The sequence below is a fragment of the Nycticebus coucang genome, chromosome 7, assembly GCF_027406575.1.
Source record: "Nycticebus coucang isolate mNycCou1 chromosome 7, mNycCou1.pri, whole genome shotgun sequence".
NCBI lineage: Eukaryota > Metazoa > Chordata > Mammalia > Primates > Lorisidae > Nycticebus > Nycticebus coucang.
The window spans coordinates 113,657,073-113,675,377 of record NC_069786.1 but is presented as its reverse complement, the minus strand read 5'-3'; the positions used below and the strand labels follow the sequence as shown (position 1 = coordinate 113,675,377).

Sequence of the window (18,305 nt, the reverse complement as noted above, 5' to 3'; positions counted from 1 at the left end):
AAAGTTATAAACAATCAACATTCCTAATTTCCACAACTCATTCTAGTCAATTTCATATCATCACCCACAAACTAAGAAATCAAATTTTCAGATTGCATGTGAAATCATCTTTGAAAAGAGTTGTTTACCTAACTTGGTCGGGAGAAGTTTCAAAACTGTTTTAATTTTTTTAACTTTTATTTTTATTTTATTTTATTTTTTGAGACAGTCTCATTCCATCACCCTGGATCAAGTGCTGTGGCATCATCTTTGCTCACAGCAAGCTCAAACTCCAGGGTTCAAGAGATCTTCCTGTCTCAGTGTCCCAAGTAGCAGGGAATATTGGTGCCTCCCACAACTCCCGCTATCAAAAATATTTTTAATTTAAAAAATGTTTTCACTAGCACTCTGGGAGGCCAAGGCAGGTGAATTGCCTGAGCTCACAGGTTCGAGACCAGCCTGAGCAAGATTGAGACTCCATCTCTAAAAATAGCCAGGTGTTGTGGTGGGCGCCTGTAGTCCCAGCTACTTGGGAGGGAGGCTGAAGTAAGAGAATCACTTGAGTCCAAGAATTTGAGGTTGCTGTGAACTGTGATGGCACGGCACTCTACCAAGGGTGACAAAGTGAGACAGAAACAAAAAAGGTTTTCAGACTTTGCTGCATTAAGTGCAAAATTCTCCTGTTGCCATTATCTCCTGTTTCTCTCTTTGGCCACAAGAAACACATAAAGTCAGTGTGACTTTCTTCCTCAATTCAAATGCCCACTAATTGTGTTTTGTTTCTTTCTTTTTTTTTTTTTTTTCCCGGAGTCTCACTATGTCACCCTCTGCAGAGTGCTATAGTGTCACAGCACACAGCAACCTCCAACTCTTGGGTTTAAGCGATTCTCTCCCGAGTAGCTGGGACTACAGGCACCAGCCACAACGCCCGGCTACTTTTTGGTTGCAGTTGTCGTTGTTTAGCAGGCCTGGGCCGGGCTCCAACCCAGCAACTTTGGTGTATGTGGCCGGCGCCCTACTCACTAAGCTACGGGCACCAAACCTCTAATTGCATTTTCAGTTGTCTTCATTGGCTATTCTCAAACTGATTTAGAAGATAGACCAGGTACAGGCCATATCGTCTCTGGAGCATTCCACAAAATACTGATGGACTTAACTTCCATCTCAACCACACAGGGTACAACTTTCCTAACAAAAAACATAACTATTCATAAATATTCAAATCTTTCATCTAGAAATATTGCATGAATTTTTTCCATTAATATTTGCTGTACTTATTCATTGGTTTTGCTCAGTAGAGTTCACTAGTAGACAAAAGTCACTTAATTTTAATCTCTAAAAATCAGAACAAGACCAAAATTGGTTTTAGTGACAAACCTCCCTGGTTCTGCTCTTGGGTCCACTGACATATAATCTGATGTGTAGCTGATCTATACACCCACATTAACATTGTTGAACTTTGTTTGAAAACTCAACAGCAAAGAGATTATGCCTGCTCACTCATTTCCTTTAGATCATTTCAACACAGCATAAATTAAAAACACCTTGGCAATATACCAGTACATTCTCTTTCCTACCCATTTCTTCTTCCTCTTCTTCTTCTCTTTTGGGAGGGGGACAGAGTATCACTCTGTTGCCCAGGCTAGAGTGCCATGACAGCAGTCTAGCTCACAGCAACCTCGAACTCCTGGGTTCAAGGGATCCTCCTCCCTCAGCCTCCTGAGTAGCTGGGACTACAGGTGTGAGCCACTACGCCTGGCTCCTTACCCATTTCTTAAAAGTTATCAGCTAATTGTTCTCATCACGTGGTAAAATAACATTAAAAACATCACGTATTCTGCCTCTTGTCATTCTTATTTATTCTGTATCTCTCAGGAGGCTGAGATCTCATCTTTATCTTAAGTTTCTTCATACAGCGTACTATTCAAGCCCAGATAATGCTTTATGATAATGTCAAAAAATATCAACAATGACTGCTATTTTCCTGACAATGAAAATTACAAGGTTTTATCTCAAGAGGACAGAAATGGAGCTGTTTCAGATTACTTTATGGCACTTAGCACAGTATGACTAAAGAAAGGACTGAAATGGAAGTGTTTTGAAAAGAAAGAAAACCACTGCAGGGCGGCGCCTGTGGCTCAGTGAGTAGGGCGCCGGCCCCATATGCCGAGGGTGGTGGGTTCAAGCCCAGCCCCGGCCAAACTGCAACAAAAAAATAGCCGGGCGTTGTGGTGGGCGCCTGTAGTCCCAGCTGCTCGGGAGGCTGAGGCAAGAGAATCGCGTAAGCCCAAGAGTTAGAGGTTGCTGTGAGCCGTGTGACGCCACGGCACTCTACCCGAGGGCGGTACAGTGAGACTCTGTCTCTACTAAAAAAAAAAAAAAAGAAAACCACTGCAGTGGAACACGCACTAAAATATGGAGCAAGAGGCTTGGGTCTAGCCTCAGCTCTCCCATAGCTTCCATTTCTCTCTCTGGAAAAGGAGAACACCAACTTCCCGCCAACTATAAATGGCTGGAATAGGATTTAAAAGGTGAAGATGGTTTAGAAATGCTTGTTACATGTGTTCACTCATTATTCTAACTAACACAAATGATATGATGTGGTTAGAGGGTTAACATATGTATCAGGTGTAAGCAGGACTAATTTTTGAACACTTGTTACTAGATTGCAGCATTCTCAAAACACCGAAACATAATTTCAGCTTTCTCTGAGATTCCAATAAATATCACCATCCTGCTGTTGCTCAGATTCCAATAAATATCACCATCCTGCTGTTGCTCCGTGTTTTATCTTTAGGAACCATCCGTTCACAGCAATCTACACAAGTATTAAGCTGCAAATTACTATGAGATTTTCACAACAGGTTAGGTAGGCAGGCTGAGGAATAAGACACGCTGGCTATCTTTGCCTAGGGAAGCAGGAAAGGGCAAGCTGGGAAGGACTGCTTCAACATGCTGCTTCCAAACTCCCATCTCCAGCCCCGCACTCACGGTTTTGTCCTTGGTGGTCATTTCCTTGGCTGCGGCATCCAGGGCAGCTCTGGCCCTGGCATTGATCCGTCCCGGGGCCACCACCACCATCTTACGTTGCTTGGCAGGCAGCTGGGAAAGGACGTCAGACTTGAGGCGCCGCAGCATGACCGCTTCCTCCAGCAGCAACTTCAGCTCCCCCAGGTTGGAGGAACCTGAGTAATCCCATCCCCAAGGCATCTGCACAGAACCAAACACAGACCCAAAAGACCCTCACAGGGCCAAGTCCCCAAGGCAGAGGGCTCCAGGCAGGTTTCTCCCTTTACAACCACCTCTGGCCTAGCTCAGAGAACATCAGGTGACTTTACAGAGACAAATAAACCCTAAATTAGAAAAATGAGAAGTACTAAGGAAGGGGGGTGGTGAAAGAAAGTCAGGAATGTGGTGAACAAAAGCACATATCTCCACGGCACTCAGCTTTCCAGTAGCAAATGCAAAATGTCAAGTGACTGCATGTCCATTTTATTAAACAAAAATCTCAGCTTGCCAGACGAGTCTTATACATTGAATACAGAAATAAATCTTCCCTAAGGCTTATCCTAACAAGGCCACTGCACAATTTGATAAATAAGGTCAGTAACATCTTTATTGGATGAGATTTACAGGGATTTAAAAGCTGGTGTTGCTCAGTAGGGATGACACCAACACAAGCAATGCAGTGAGGACCGGGGCAGTGTTGCTGATGGCGGCTGGGGTTGGCAGGAGGGGCCCACAACGCAGGCTCTGCCAGGCTGGCTGAGCACCTGGGAAGTCCTTCATAAACAAAGTCCTCATCTAGCAGCTCATGGGAAGCAGTGAGCTCAAATGTCTACTCCCCGTCACACAGCTACAAAGGATGTTACCAATTAAAAACCCTGTCCTTTATCAATAATCTCACTGGAAACAGGACTAAGTTCTAGAGTCTTGTAGAAAATCAGGGAGCTGATGTGTCTGCTACCTTGTTTTTCAGAGGCTTATCTGTCTTCCTCTTTTATCCCCTGACCAGTGAGCTCCCAGTGGGTAGGGGCTGAGCTTATTCTTTCGGAGGGCCAGAGAGCCTGTCATAATTGTGAGACAGGGCAGGTGTCCCATTAGCTTCTGATAAACTGAAAATAGGAAGAGATGGTCAAAGGTGGAGAAATAAATGATCAAAAATGATTTTTTCTTTGGAAATCAATTGGAAGTTCTCAGTAAATGCCTTCAGATGGCTATGGGGTCACAAATGAGCTCAGTGTGACCTGGCCAGCACCCTTCTGATTACACCATGACCAGACAGGAGGAGAAAAGTGAGTGTCCAGACCAGGGTGAGGGATTGGTGGGCCAGGGAGGGAAGGGAGAATAAATACCTTCTTGGCAGCACAATAGCGAAGTCCAAAGGTATGAAACTGAGGGAAGAAAGTTGGCTTGACTGCAATGATCTGTGTGTAGAGCTCCGCGGGCCGAGACATGGCTGGTGTGCCTGACAGTAGGATCACCCTCTTGGCAACCTGGAGGACAAACAGCCAGACGTGTTCTAAATACAAGGAGGAAGGTTCGTTCCTGGGTTTCTGACACACACACACACACACACACCATCAGGAGGAGGGATATTCAAAATGCTTCCATAAGGAAGGAGCTGGTTATCTCCAGAGAAAAAAGACCACATGTGTCATGAGAACCCAACAGCGGCACCAACACAAACAGATGCCATGTCCTTTCCTTTAAGTCCTTCCTGGCCACCCTCACAGTCCCCTCTGCTGAGCTCCATCCCAGTACTTAACACACCACACCGAATTCTATCTTTTCTCTCTCCTTCACTAGACTACAAGCTGCTTGAGATCAAGGATGGGGCTGTATTCACCTTTATTTCTATAGCATGGTGCCTGGCACAAAGTAATTGATAAATGTTCACTGCTGAAAAGAACTCAAAAGGAAGCTAGTAAGTGTTCTAGGGGACAAGGAATAAAACCAAGGAATCCGGCCCTGGACAGGAAGTGGGGAAGAGAGTAATAGGCCTGAATTTCCTCCAGAATGGAATTCTGACATCTAAGTTGAACTTACTAGATGTTATTATTGGATAGGACCAGGCCTTTCCAATTCCTGGGAGGAAGTATCAGAGATTGCCCATGCATATGCCTCTATCTGATCTTCTTTAAAGGACAAATAAGGCCTTCATTAACTCAGCTCCAAAACGCTTCCAGTCCAGCAATCCCTGGCTTGGGCTTGGGCTTGTTTGGCAGTCAATAAGGACTTCAAAAGGTGATCTGGGTAAACTTTCCTTAAACTCATCCCAGGTCTACAGCCACCTGCTAAGCAGTGGGTAAGATGGAAATAAATAGTCGGCCAATTCAAAGGACAAACGCCAGGTTCCTTACTACTCTGACACCAATCTGCCCAAGGAGATCAGACCCAAATATTCTGTTACTTATTATTAAGATGGAAAGAGGGTAAGAATAAAAACGGAGACAGTTCCAACTATACTGGAACATGGAATCACCAGACATTACCAGAGGTGAAATTCTTTTCAGCAATCCAGCCATGATTGCAATATAAAGCAATCATATACAATAAATCACCTACGGGAGGAAATTAGGTTTTCAAATGGATAGGCTGCCTCATAAAATAAATAAATAAAGGTGCAACACTGGGAGGAAAAATAATTCTTTATAAATATACAACATATACAACTCTCAAAATGCACTTTTTGCCCTCTCAGCATCTGCCAATATCTAATTCCATTATGACGGGAGAGCTATGAATTTCTCCAGCTATAATTTTCCACAGTTCAATTACCTAGGCCTTCTAATTTCCTGCACGGTTTAATGCAGACTCATTAAAATAACAATGAGTTTCTCTAATGACATTTGTACCGTCTCTTGCCTTGGCTTAAGACCATTTCAATGAAAGAGGGAAAATGAAAAGTTTTAACAATAAGAGAAAAATCTCTCCATCATTCCAAACCCATTCCCCATGTTGCTGTGCTGGCCTGCGGATGGAGCCTCTGCAAAAACAGGTCACAGATCAGGTGTTGGAAATGAACTCCAGGGTCTCAGTCAGACAGTCACAGGAGACAGTTAGTACTGGATAGTTCTCCATTCGATCCGCAGACTAGAGAGTGATGGAAGTGCTGCAAATGGATGTCTGTGCATGTCAAAAAGCAGAGGCAGCACGATGGAATAAGAAAAAGGCCAGCTTTGAAAAGAACCCAGAACGGGCATGTCATCGGTAATGGAATGATTTGGCCTGCTTCCTCCTTAGCCCCAGAACATTTGCCCTGCCATCACCGTAATCCGTAGGGGCTTTAATCTGTGCCCAGCTGCAAAAGATTGATATGTCATCCTCCACTTCTGACAACTTCCAATCTAGGAAAACATTACTGCATAAAACTACATAAATTAGCAGCAAATTTACACTTTACAGCTAACTCTCCTAGCTAAGGAAAGAAAGCAGCCCCGTAACATACCCAACAGGAACCGGGGTCATTGTGACGAGGGGCACAGAACTTGTGCCTCCCTATGAACAAGTTCCCTACACGTGAAGAAGAAATAAATTATGAAATGTATGTGGTGGGTATATGGCTGATCACTGTATAATTCTTTCAACTGTACTGTATGTTTGAAAAATTGCCTAAAAAAATATTGAAAACCTAAGCACCTAAGAAACCTAGAATGGAACAATGTAAAAAAATAATTTGGGGTTGAAAAGATAATGTGATTTATATGCGTAGACACTGTTGGGGACAGATGACCTTCAAAGACATGCTTAGCTCCTCAAGGGTTGGGGTGGGAAAGCCCAGCAGAACAGCTTGACAGCAGACGAGTTGGTATAATTTGCCAAGGAGAATTCAATGTAGGAATTCAAAGTAGATACCTAGATACAGTTTTTAAATATGAGCCAAGACAATGTTCTACTGTAAAGAAAGTTGAAGTTTTTTTAAGTTCATACAATAAACAATCCAGCAATTCCATCATTTCCCACTGTTATCCTTTTCCTCCCAACTTAGCTAATCACTTGCTTTATTGACATATTCTTACTGGCTGTAACATATTTCAATAAAACCCCAGACTAGAAAAAAACAAGAAATCTTTCCCCATTCTTATACTTAGAATTACTACTAATGGTACTGTAAATAAAATTTATACAATACCACATATTCAACTTAGAGACAGGACACAGAGAAAGCAAGTAACATCAAAGACAAAGGCAAGTCACACCGCCCAAGTGTCTCAAGACCCATCACCTCTGATGGGGCAGGGACACTGAATTGAGGATTTTTCCTCCCTCCCTGTAGTTATCAAAGAAGCTATGTTTTAATTTCAGAAGTCATTAGAGAATCTTAAAAAATAATGACGGTGGTAAGCACAGTTTGGGGGCAAGTGACCAAAAGTACACAGATCAAGAATAAAGGCAGGATCACAGCCACTACCCCCAAAGCAAGAGTCAACGCCTAGATTTAAATCTAGAGGAAAGGCTCAATATTCAGGAGAAATCCAGTCACGAGTCTGGGAGGAGGACTGAGGTTGTAGTCGTCACTTTGCTTCTGAGCAGTGCCCACCATGAACAACTAGACCAAACCCAGAAAAGCAGCGTCATTATGGCTACTACCACCACAGGCCGCCCTACATGTGGGCAGAGGCACCTACTCCGTGGTGTTAACTAATACATGGCCTTCCTGGGTCTCTGGTTAGAGCAGATTATTTAATAAAAAAAGTTCCTTTCTAGGTTCTAGCTTGTGTTCCAAAAATAAACAAAGTTTCAGTTACGAATGTGAACAGTAATGGCCTTAATAAACTGATCTCCATGATAACCAGAGTGCTTTGGAGCTCAGCAAGTATCACTGCTCTGATATCAATGACACTCTGATGCCAGTTCTTGGGGAAGAAGATTCAGAAGGAAGAATGTGACTACAGGTGTGTTGGTTCAAAAACACCAAAATGTTTTAATGAGAATACATCAAATGGTATAATTATCGTAGCTTGTTAAAGTTATACCATTCTGAACTTCGAGGCATGCAAAACATTTGGGCATTTGTTATTAATAACGTGGTACACATGCTAAAACTAAACACCAAGGAGATTTTCTTCACTCTGGAAAAGAGTCTATTTTATTGTAATACTCTAATAATTTCCTTTTTAAGCCTGATTCTATAATGAAACTGAGGAAATGAATGAGAAGGGCTGGAGCACGGGGGACTTCCACAGCCTCATCACCCCGGGGAGGAAACAGAACCCACTAGCTGACAGCACTCTCCCCTAGACTGAGGGGCAAAAAGTCATTTCTCAGACTCACAGGGACTGGGTTTTCTTCTACTCCCCACGCTGTATCTTATGAGAAGATGGTCACTGCGGTGTTGTTATGCAATGGCTGTGATATGGGTACACAGGTATCAAAAGGGAACAGATTTATACAATAGAATACTAGGTGCAAGAATGAGGTGGAGTCATTTGGAATGATGTGGAATGATCTGCAAGACATTAAGGGAAAAAATAAATGTAAAACAGTGATGGCAGAACTCTCCCCGGAGGGAGAAAGGAAACACACACGTATTTGTAGTCACAAAGGCATAGGCTATTTAATTGAAGAAAACCTGAAAATGTGGTAACTATAGCTAGCTGCCTTTGGGGAGAGTGACCAAGGGACTGGGGATGCAGAGAAACACATATTTTTTTACTGTCCATCCTTTGATGTCATTAGCATTTGTCATCTATTTAAATCACTTTGAAAAAAACTCACACATTTAAGCCAATATCTCATGTAGCTCAATAGAGGTATAAAAAGTACTGTACTCACAGAAAAAGAGAAAGAGCTGTTTACTGGAAAAGGTGGTGAGATGCTTGGGGGCCCTTTCCCTTCAAAAAAATTTAGTCTTGTTAATACTGTTAATACTGTTTTAACAATAAAAAAATCAATGCAAACAAAATGCATCTTAACAAAAAAACCCAAGCACAGATCTCACTGTTCAAAGGAGTGCCAATAGTCCTCAAGGTCTCAGTCATGGAGATAAAGAAGAGATCAGACTAGGTGGGAGGTAGGTTGTTATGGCCGCCAGGCTGAGCTCTAGAGGACTCTGCCCAAAGGTTAGATGAGAACCAACCCAACGATTCTGATTGTAGGAATTTGTCCTACGAGGGTAAGTCTGCAAGGTACATACATATGGATGATGTTCACGTACAGAACTACAATAGCAAAAAAGGGAAAGAACCAAGTGTCTGATACTAAGGGATAAATTACAGATGTGTCTATATAATGGAGTGATCCATAGCCATTGAAAAGGATGCTCTTGCCCTGAAATTGCCATGTTGGAAAAATAACCAAACTGCTAACAGTTTTTTTCCCCATTGGAGGGATTAGAGGTGATTTTAACTTTGTTCTGTATTGCTTTCCATCTTGCCTACTTTCATACATTTGCATATTAAAATAGAACCATCTTGTCAAGGATTAGTACCCCAGGAAGATAGTGCTGTGGGAAAAGAAAGATGCTCCCTTTTCCAGGGAAGGATGACACCAGCTTCTTAGAATCTAATATGTCTTCTATAAGCTCACTGCTGTTGCCATTTACAAAACCCACATTTTTCTGGATGTGATCTGGCCCTGCCATCTCGCAGATTGCACAATATAATCTAATTACCTCATTAAGCACATTTGCTGAAAATATCTTGTGATATCATCAGAATACAGTTCTAAGAGATGTACACATTAAAGGAACGATAAAGTGGTATTAAATTAAGCCCCTATGTGGCTTTTCAAAGACATCTTTATTTTCTCCCAATTATCTTCTTAATCCAAAACCATTTAGATGTATTTCCTTAGAGTATTTAGACCAGTGGTTCTCAATGGGGAAGGGGGAGTAAGAGCTGAGTGAGATTTAATTTATTTGCCCCAAGAGAATATTTGGCAACATCTGGAGATAATTTTGCTTGTCACAACTGTGGGGAAAGAAAGTCCCACTGGCATCTAGTGGGTAGAGGCCAAGGGTGAGAAACTGATCTAGATGAAAATGTAACAGAAAAAAATGCAAGGTTTGGTCAGGAGAACAGCACAGAACACCCCATCTTCCACACCTTCACCCCAGTCCTGTCAAGTCCAGCACTACGTGAAGCCAAAGCTGCAGAAGATAGTGGCTTCAATATACCTCTGTAAATGGCAGGCCACGTTCATAGGTCCTATTTTAAAATATTAACTCATCCAAGTTCTATAGCAAATGCAGAGTAATATGTATTAGCATTTTAAAATTTTATTTTAAACATCATTTTGAAATATACCTAACATGTTATAGATGTACCAGCTACTTCCAAAGGTCCCACTCAGAAGTGTATATTTCAGAAACCAATATGCGGTGTGACTTGCCCAATCAGGCAACAGCTGCATTAAAAAGACGGTTACTAAGAAACTTCCATATTGGGTGGCGCCTGTGGCTCAGTCGGTAAGGCGCCGGCCCCATATACCGAGGGTGGCGGGTTCAAACCCGGCCCCGGCCAAACTGCAACCGAAAAATAGCTGGGCATTGTGGCGGGCGCCTGTAGTCCAGCTGCTGGGGAGGCTGAGGCAAGAGAATCGCTTAAGCCCAGGAGTTGGAGGTTGCTGTGAGCTGTGTGAGGCCACGGCACTCTACCGAGGGCCATAAAGTGAGACTCTGTCTCTACAAAAAAAAAAAAAAACAAAACTTCCATATTATAACTTTAATGATACCATCTATCTATTGTGCAATTTCTTTTGTCTAAATAATCGGGGTACAGATTTAATTTTAGTTATGGCTATAATATCAGAACCACAATACCAAAGCCTATTAACATTTTTCTAAGGAAAACATATTAAAGCCTCCCAAAAGAAAGGTTGCCACCCTAGGAAAAAACATTTCATTTAAGTGTGTTCATAAATGGCTATTGATATATAAATATTGATAGCAGATATTAGCAAAGGATCAAGATATTTAAGTAAAGGACTTTTATTTGTAGGTTTAGAGCATATGACATAACTCTGCTTTGAAAGATGTATATTATCCATTATTCCTAAAAAAAAAAAAAACTCAAAAACTTGAAATGAATAGCTACTTTCCTGTGTTTGGTGGGGAGTTGGTAAAATTAATTTTCAAATTTTAAGCTTCACCAACATTTAGCATATTTATTTTCCCTTGTTTAGTAAGAGTTCAAGCTTTTAAGTAATAAAAACTGCAGTTTTAAAATGCTGGTATAGACAAAGGCTGCTTTAAACACAGGACAGGATAAACACAGATTTCTGTTCGTTCTGTCTAAACAAACCAAAATGGGTCTCTCCAAAGTCATCTGTGAGATTTCTAACTTGTTATGAGAGAAAAGGCTACTTTTCTAATTGTACTTTTCCTTCTTCTCCCTCAATATTAGGAAAAAACTCACTCCAAAGAAACAGGAAGAAATCTGGGGGCCTACCTTCTGTCAGGGGCAGGGGACCAGGACTTTGAACACAGACACAGAAGAGAGCCTGACAAAACACGGAGCCTATGTCGCATGTCAGAGCACATTTAGATAGACCGACACCTGCCCTGAAGCCAGGCTCATACCAGCCAAAGCACTTAGGGACAAGTTCAGACCTATCAGGAGAGGAATGCAGATGGCTGGCCCACCTGTTAACCAAACAGGCTTAGGAGATCCGGCTCTCCTAAGTTCAGCTGTAGCCCAGTTCTAAGTTTGTCTAGGTCAGTTCCCTTTGTTTCCAGGACCTCAGTAGCTTTACCACTACAAGTCACTTAGACAACATGCAGTTTCTTCTAAGCTCTTTTGTTTTTTGAGACAGAGTTTCACTATGTCACCCTCAGTAGAGTACCGTGGTGTCACAGCTCACAGCAACCTCAAACTCTTGGGCTTAAGAGATTCTCTTGCCTCAGCCTCCAAAGTAGCTGGGACTACAGGCGCCACAACACCTGGCTATTTTTTTTGTTGTTGCAGTTGTCATTGTTGTTTAGCTGGCCTGGGCTGGGTTCGAAGCCCCCCAGCCTGGGTGTATGTGGCTGGCACCATAACCACTGTGCTACAGGCACCAAGCCTTCTTCTAAGTTCTTTAGTGGACAAGGTGCTAAAGACTCCTTGTCCAGGTAAAAAGCCTAAAGAGGATTCTGGAGTCCAGTTCCAACCCAACTTGTGACTCTCAACGGGTCTTCATCTTTGAGAGACAAAGACAACAGTACTGACTACTAGTCCCTTAGCAGGATGTTAGGAAGAGAAATGAAATTGGCACCAAAGCACTCAGGAGAGATGTTGTAAGCTAAATCACGTTCATGGCCCATAGGCCAGGACCTGCAGCCCTTGCTCTAAGATCCTCACAGTCCTGAGTAAAATTCTGTGAGAACTCAGTGCTGAGTGGACTCAGGCTTGGGTCTGTTCTCAGCAGTACTTACCTTTAGCAGGGGCAGAGCTGCTCGGCAGCGGGCAGTCTTACTATTTTTGAGAAAGTGAGATTCATCCTGAAAACAAAACAGCCATGTAGGTGAGAAAGGCCCACTCCTGAGTGCCAGAAATAGACCCCACCTTTAGCCTGACCCTGGCATGGTGCGAGCAATGTAGATGCCCCCTTAGTACTTTCGTGGGCATAGGTAAGGACCCAGGACTCTGGTGGCAGCTTCTCTACTACACTCGGGGCACGTTGCTTTCTCTCTCTGGGGACAACTTCCCACCTCAGAGGCTGCTTGGAGGAACAAACCACTGAAGGGTGTTCGTTGCGATGTTTGAAACCCTGTGCACCTGTGTGGCACTAGAGTAAAGTGTGCTGAAGACCTGTGCTAGGCTCCGCACTCGTGTGAAGCCTGGGGACCCAGCGGCTTGTAGTGTGGGCAGGACATCAGACACACGGACAACTGATCAGACTGTGTTAGTAACATGCCACTGAAATGGGAAAAGTCTGAGGGAATCTGAGAAATGGGAAGATAATGATGTGATGATTCTCATTCCCAAGGGACAATTATATTTAGAACAGAGTCTGATTGCTTACAGCCTGAATCTGTGCACAAGCAAACACAAAATTTATCACATTTTCTAAAGTCAAATGAGTAACTAATACATTATTAGTACTTTGGGGAAATTTTTAGGTTGGTACACATTCAAATTCCTTGCTATGTGACTCCGAGCAACTACTTGACCCCTCTACAGTGCCAGTTTCTCCACTTGTCAAATGGGTATGATAGTTCCCAATGTACTGGGCTGCTGTGGGTCTTAAATGGGCTAACACACATCAGTCCTTAGGACAGTCTTGCCACTTAGGAAGCACTCACGGCATGTGCCAACCTAAGATCCCAACTCTGTCCCTGAAGCTGATCTGGAAGAAATCCCCTGTTCACCTTCAGATATGATGAACAAAAAAGGCCTTGAGAACACAATAGAGGGGAATGTGGGGTAATTCCCCTAAATGTCCAGACTGTACCAGTCTCAGTAAGTTGGGTGTCACATTCATACACTTATCTAATGATGTGCCCTCTTGGCAGTGCAGAAAAATGTGTTACATATGGAAGGGAACAGATCCTTTCAACCACTGAAAAATATACCAGCACTGGAACAAAGCACACAGAATAGCCTGAAATGAAAGCCTTTGAGGTGTGACACCTCAGAGTCATGACTCTGTTCCTTCCTACAATGCTTTTTTTGAAAACAAGAGGACAGAACTCTTACTTAACTGAAGAACAAACTAATGCTGGTAGTAAGTGGCTTGCCAAAAATCATATGGCAGATTAAATCATGAGTCATAAACAGAAAAAGAAGAATTCTGAGGGCAGGTGCAACCTTGCTTTAATCAATAACTTTCCAACTTGCTTGCTTTGTGCCCATAGCAAATTATGGACCACCTCTCATTGTTGGTTTCTTCACCTGTGAAATAGATAACTCACAAGGATATCGGATAGTACCTGCTCAGGGGCCACTGGAAAGATCAGTGATTATATATATGCTCCCTTACAAGATAACACTCAAGAAATGAAGGCATGGTTCATTCCCCACACTCTACAGCAATCACTATTATCCTGGGAAACTTCTTTTAAGGTTTTCATTTGGCATGTACACTGACATTGTTTCAAAGCCACACTTGAATTTGTGCCAAACCAGAAATGACTCCCCAAAAGGCTCATTACCTGTATAGCTTTGATAAACTATAAGCACTTAATTATGCTAAGAACATAGTGTGGTTCTTAGTCCAAAACATAACAGATCCCCTGAGGTCAGTAACTGTATCTTCTCCTTCCCTTTTCTAAGCTCCTATAATATTTTCGCGAACAACATATTTTGTAAAAACAACAAAATGTCGACACATGCAGTACTGACAGGTGGCTGAGTATCAGATCATCTGGGGTGCACAAGATGGCCCCATCCATGAACTCACATCGGGGAGGAGACCCTAGCCCAGACCTATTAAGTCATGTTTTTAAAAAAATCTCCCAGGAGATTCTAATATGTAGCCAGGATAGCAAAGGGCTATTTGAGACAAATGAAATGTCAGTTTCCCATGAAATAAAGAAGATGATTTTTATCCTCCTAGAAAGTAAGTGAGGCTCAATGATATTATAGATTTATAAGTTCTTAGAGCTGTTGAGAAGAAAGTTTCAATAGATAAAATACTTAGGAGACTCTGCCAAGTCACTTACAATGATGACAACTTTAAAAGAGGGTTTTAGCTTTAGCTGTTTTTCCAACTTGCTAAGCAGATCAAAACTGACAATGTTGACCAAGCCTGAATTCAGACAGTCCTTCCCGGTCACCACAACGTTGACATCTCCTGGACTCAGAGATGGAAGCCACCGAAGGAAGGCCTATGGGTAACAGGAGAGAGGAAAACCACAATGACAACCTGGCACAGTAATGCAGCTGTGACCCCAGCCACACCGCCAACAGCATACTCTCATGTGGACTAGTTTTCATGCTCTGAAAAATAAACTTGGTACCTCATGCCACGTCCTCCTGCATCTGCTGGAGGTCCTTACGGCCATGAACAGCCATCACCTATGCCTTCCTCTCGCCCACCCACCCCATCATATGCTCCTGACAGGACAAGCCCTTTCTTGTTCAGCAGTCACTTCATGGTGCCCGTGGGTCTCAGCTCTGTTATCTCCAACTAGACCACCAGTTTCTACAAGGAAAGAATGGACTATTTTTAAGGGTAATGTTATAAAGAAGTCAGCAGAGCCTGGACCACTGTAGGCAAACGATTAAGTGTTTACTGATGTCAATGTCACCAGTCTTACAATTTCAAATCCACATTCTCTCTCTAGCAATCTTACCCGCTCTAGGCAAACCCAGTGCCTGCAGCCAGTAGGCCACCGCAGTGGCTCCATGGCAGTGTCCCAGTGTCTGGGTGCTGCCCTGTCCTGCCTGGACTGACAGTTCTGATACTGAGAGCAGTGGTAACCATCTATGTGACTTTTACCCACCATTTCTGAGGCTGAGGTAGGAACCTAACACATATAAAATATGTACTGGGGCGGCGCCTGTGGCTCAGTCGGTAAGGCGCCGGCCCCATATACCGAGGGTGGCGGGTTCAAACCCGGCCCCAGCCAAACCGCAACCAAAAAATAGCCAGGCGTTGTGGCAGGCGCCTGTAGTCCCAGCTACTCGGGAGGCTGAGGCAAGAGAATCGCTTAAGCCCAGGAGTTGGAGGTTGCTGTGAGCTGTGTGAGGCCACGGCACTCTACCGAGGGCCATAAAGTGAGACTCTGTCTCTACAAAAAAAAAAAAAAAAAAATGTACTGGATGACTACTTTCTACTGGCATCAGCAGAGATCAGCTCTCAAGGACAGGAACATGTTTTAGGATTTTTGCCTCCTCTTCAGTTAACATGGAAAATCTGGGCACCAGGCTGACCAGCCGCGGGCGGAGCTGCCTCTTCTTCACGAGTGGCTCATGGAGGCCTTAGGGAGAAGCCCCGCTGTGAAGAAGCCAAAGGCCAATCTCAGTCGCATCAAGCCAGAAAAAGCTAAGGACGAAGGGTTACGTCTTCCTTCTTCTCTGAGTTTGCTCACAAGGATTTTTACTGATTTCACAGAACCACTCTGGTTCCTGATTTATGGTAGAAAAAACTCAAGGGTGAGTGATAACACAGTATTCACGTCAGCTTCTTCATCCACCCAGTTTCCTGGCAGACACAGACACCCCACGCGCACCACCCTCTACACAGTGCAAAACCTGTGAGCCAGGAAGTGAGCAGATGTGACTTGAAGGTTCTTTATGGTGGTTCCTTGTTAGCACGGCCTTTACCTCTCTTAGACTCCGTTTTCTCATCTATAAATTGGCTTACTGTCTATTGTGTCTACTGCACATGGCTGTTACGGGATTAAGGAAAACAAAGGAGGTAAAAATATTTTGAAAATCAAGTGTGATACAGATAAATAGTATTATTAGCAGGGACGCAGAGGGACTGGAAGTGTCTGCTGACAGAGATGGAGCTAAGTCCCTAGGCTAGTAACTCCTTGGCTTTCTTCCCTAAAGGTATAACCTGATTCTAGTTCAGAAAACCATAGCCTGCCCTCAGGAGGCCATCTTATCTCTCTTCCTGCCTTTACCTGAGACAGATCCTTAAAGATCCCTAGGCCCTGTCTCCAAACCACTATTGTATTAATCTAACACTGAGGAAACACTTCTGGGAAAAAAATCAAAGCACAAGAGAACTAACCTGCTCCCAGGTGAAGCGCACGGAGGACGGCACCACCACCAGGAGTGGCCACTCCCTCCGGTAGAAGGCTGCTATGCAGATGGCTTGGATGGTCTTCCCCAGGCCCATGTCATCAGCAAGCAGCAGGCGGCCTCCTTTTGCTATGGCAAAACTGAAAGCAGACAAGGTGAGGTCAGCACGGCTCCCAGGGGCTTTAATCGGTCCTCACGTGCAGCGGGTGAGCACTGCACAAGCCAGACAGCCGTGCTCACCACAAGGCTTGCTCCCAAAGAGGAAGAAGCAGGAGCCATAAGGGGGAAAATAAAACAAAAAAGAGAGAGCAGTCTGGGTGCAGTGGCTCATGCCTGTAATCCTAGCACTTTAGGAGGCCAAGGCAGGTCGATTGCTTGAGCTCAGGAGTTGGAGACCAGCCTGAGCAAGAGCCAGACTCTGCTTCTACTAAAAATAAAAAATTACCTGGGCATTGTGATGGACACCTGTGGTCCTGGCTACTTGGGAGACTGAGTGAGGCAAAACCATCGTTGAGCCCAGGAGTTTGAGTTTGCTATCAGCTATGATGATGCCAGGGCACTCAACCCATGGCAACAGAGTAAGACTCTGTTTTCAGAAACAAAAAAAAAAAAGAGAGAGAGCAGGTCAAAACCGGGAAAATGTGGAATGGTGGTCAAAACACAGGGAGAAGATCTACAAGCTCTTCAGGTCATGTTTATGTGCTTCTATCCTAACTAGCACTCCACAAAAAGAAAAATAATTAAGACACACAATAAAAATAGTTGCTCAAATCACCTGAAGAATCATGGAAAAAAGCAAAAAGGACCCTGAGTGCCAGATGTGCGGTGCCCTGTGCCAAATACTTGTCTTCTCTCAATGAATTCCTGAGAAACAGAACATTGGCTCATAAATCTGTGAATAAGCCAGTAGAATAGTTCTTTTCTTTTTCCTTCTCACACAGGGAAAACAGAATGTAGCCTCTTCTAATCAATAGATGGTAGGGTGACAAGAACTTGAGGCTGCACTTGGCTTTTCTGAATTGCCTGAAAACATTGTTTCCAAAGACAGAGAACTAAGCAGGAGATTTCATAGGCAGTCCAGGGCCAACAGGTGCCATGTGTTGGCAATTCCCTGTGCTCCCTACAGCCATGGCCCCAAGTGAGAGGGATCTGTTCTTTCTGCAGCCCCACCTTGGCCACCACACCCTCCCCAGCACACTCACCTCTGTCTCTATGAACTCTCCCAGACCATCTCTGGGATCAGCCCACAACACAGACTGATGCAGGCAGGACCAGTGTCAAAGATTTACTACTTTAGCCCGCTTTCTTATTTACAAAATTGGCCACCAGAAAGGATAAGCAGCATCTGAGCAACAAAGCCCATGAAGAACCCCACATCCTTCAAGTGCTCCTGTCTCAGCCTGCTCAGCTTCACCATTTATAATTTCCAGATGTTTGATCCATCTCATCATCCTCAAAGCAAAACAGGCCCTCTGAATTACACGTTCTTTCCTTTTTCCCCGCCTTGAGGTGGCTCAACTGAGGAACAAAGGAGCCAAACAATGACAACAAAGAAAGGAAAACCCTGGACTGTCATCCTCTACAAGGTAGTTTGGTATAATAGAAAAAATGTTGTTCTCAAAATCCGAAAACAGATTTAAGCCCTAAACCTACTTTTGGAAGCAAATGACTATCTTTCCAAGCTTCAACTCGTTCGTGTGAGGAAAA

The 18,305-nt window shown here is 43.6% G+C and overlaps 1 protein-coding gene and 1 pseudogene across 2 annotated transcripts in view; one reads left to right on the top strand and one right to left on the bottom strand.

The window, feature by feature from the left end:
- SMARCAL1 (SWI/SNF related, matrix associated, actin dependent regulator of chromatin, subfamily a like 1) overlaps positions 1-18,305 on the bottom strand; it is a 58,417-nt gene that overhangs the window by 20,417 nt on the left and 19,695 nt on the right. For both annotated transcript variants that reach the window (XM_053597481.1, XM_053597482.1), the window contains 5 exons: positions 16,588-16,738; positions 14,567-14,731; positions 12,338-12,403; positions 4,335-4,475; positions 2,971-3,189 (listed from right to left, as the gene is read on the bottom strand). In XM_053597481.1, coding sequence (XP_053453456.1) covers positions 2,971-3,189; positions 4,335-4,475; positions 12,338-12,403; positions 14,567-14,731; positions 16,588-16,738 — 742 coding nt within the window. The remainder of the gene's footprint in view (positions 1-2,970; positions 3,190-4,334; positions 4,476-12,337; positions 12,404-14,566; positions 14,732-16,587; positions 16,739-18,305) is intronic.
- On the top strand, positions 6,404-6,503 carry LOC128591082 (uncharacterized; annotated as a pseudogene).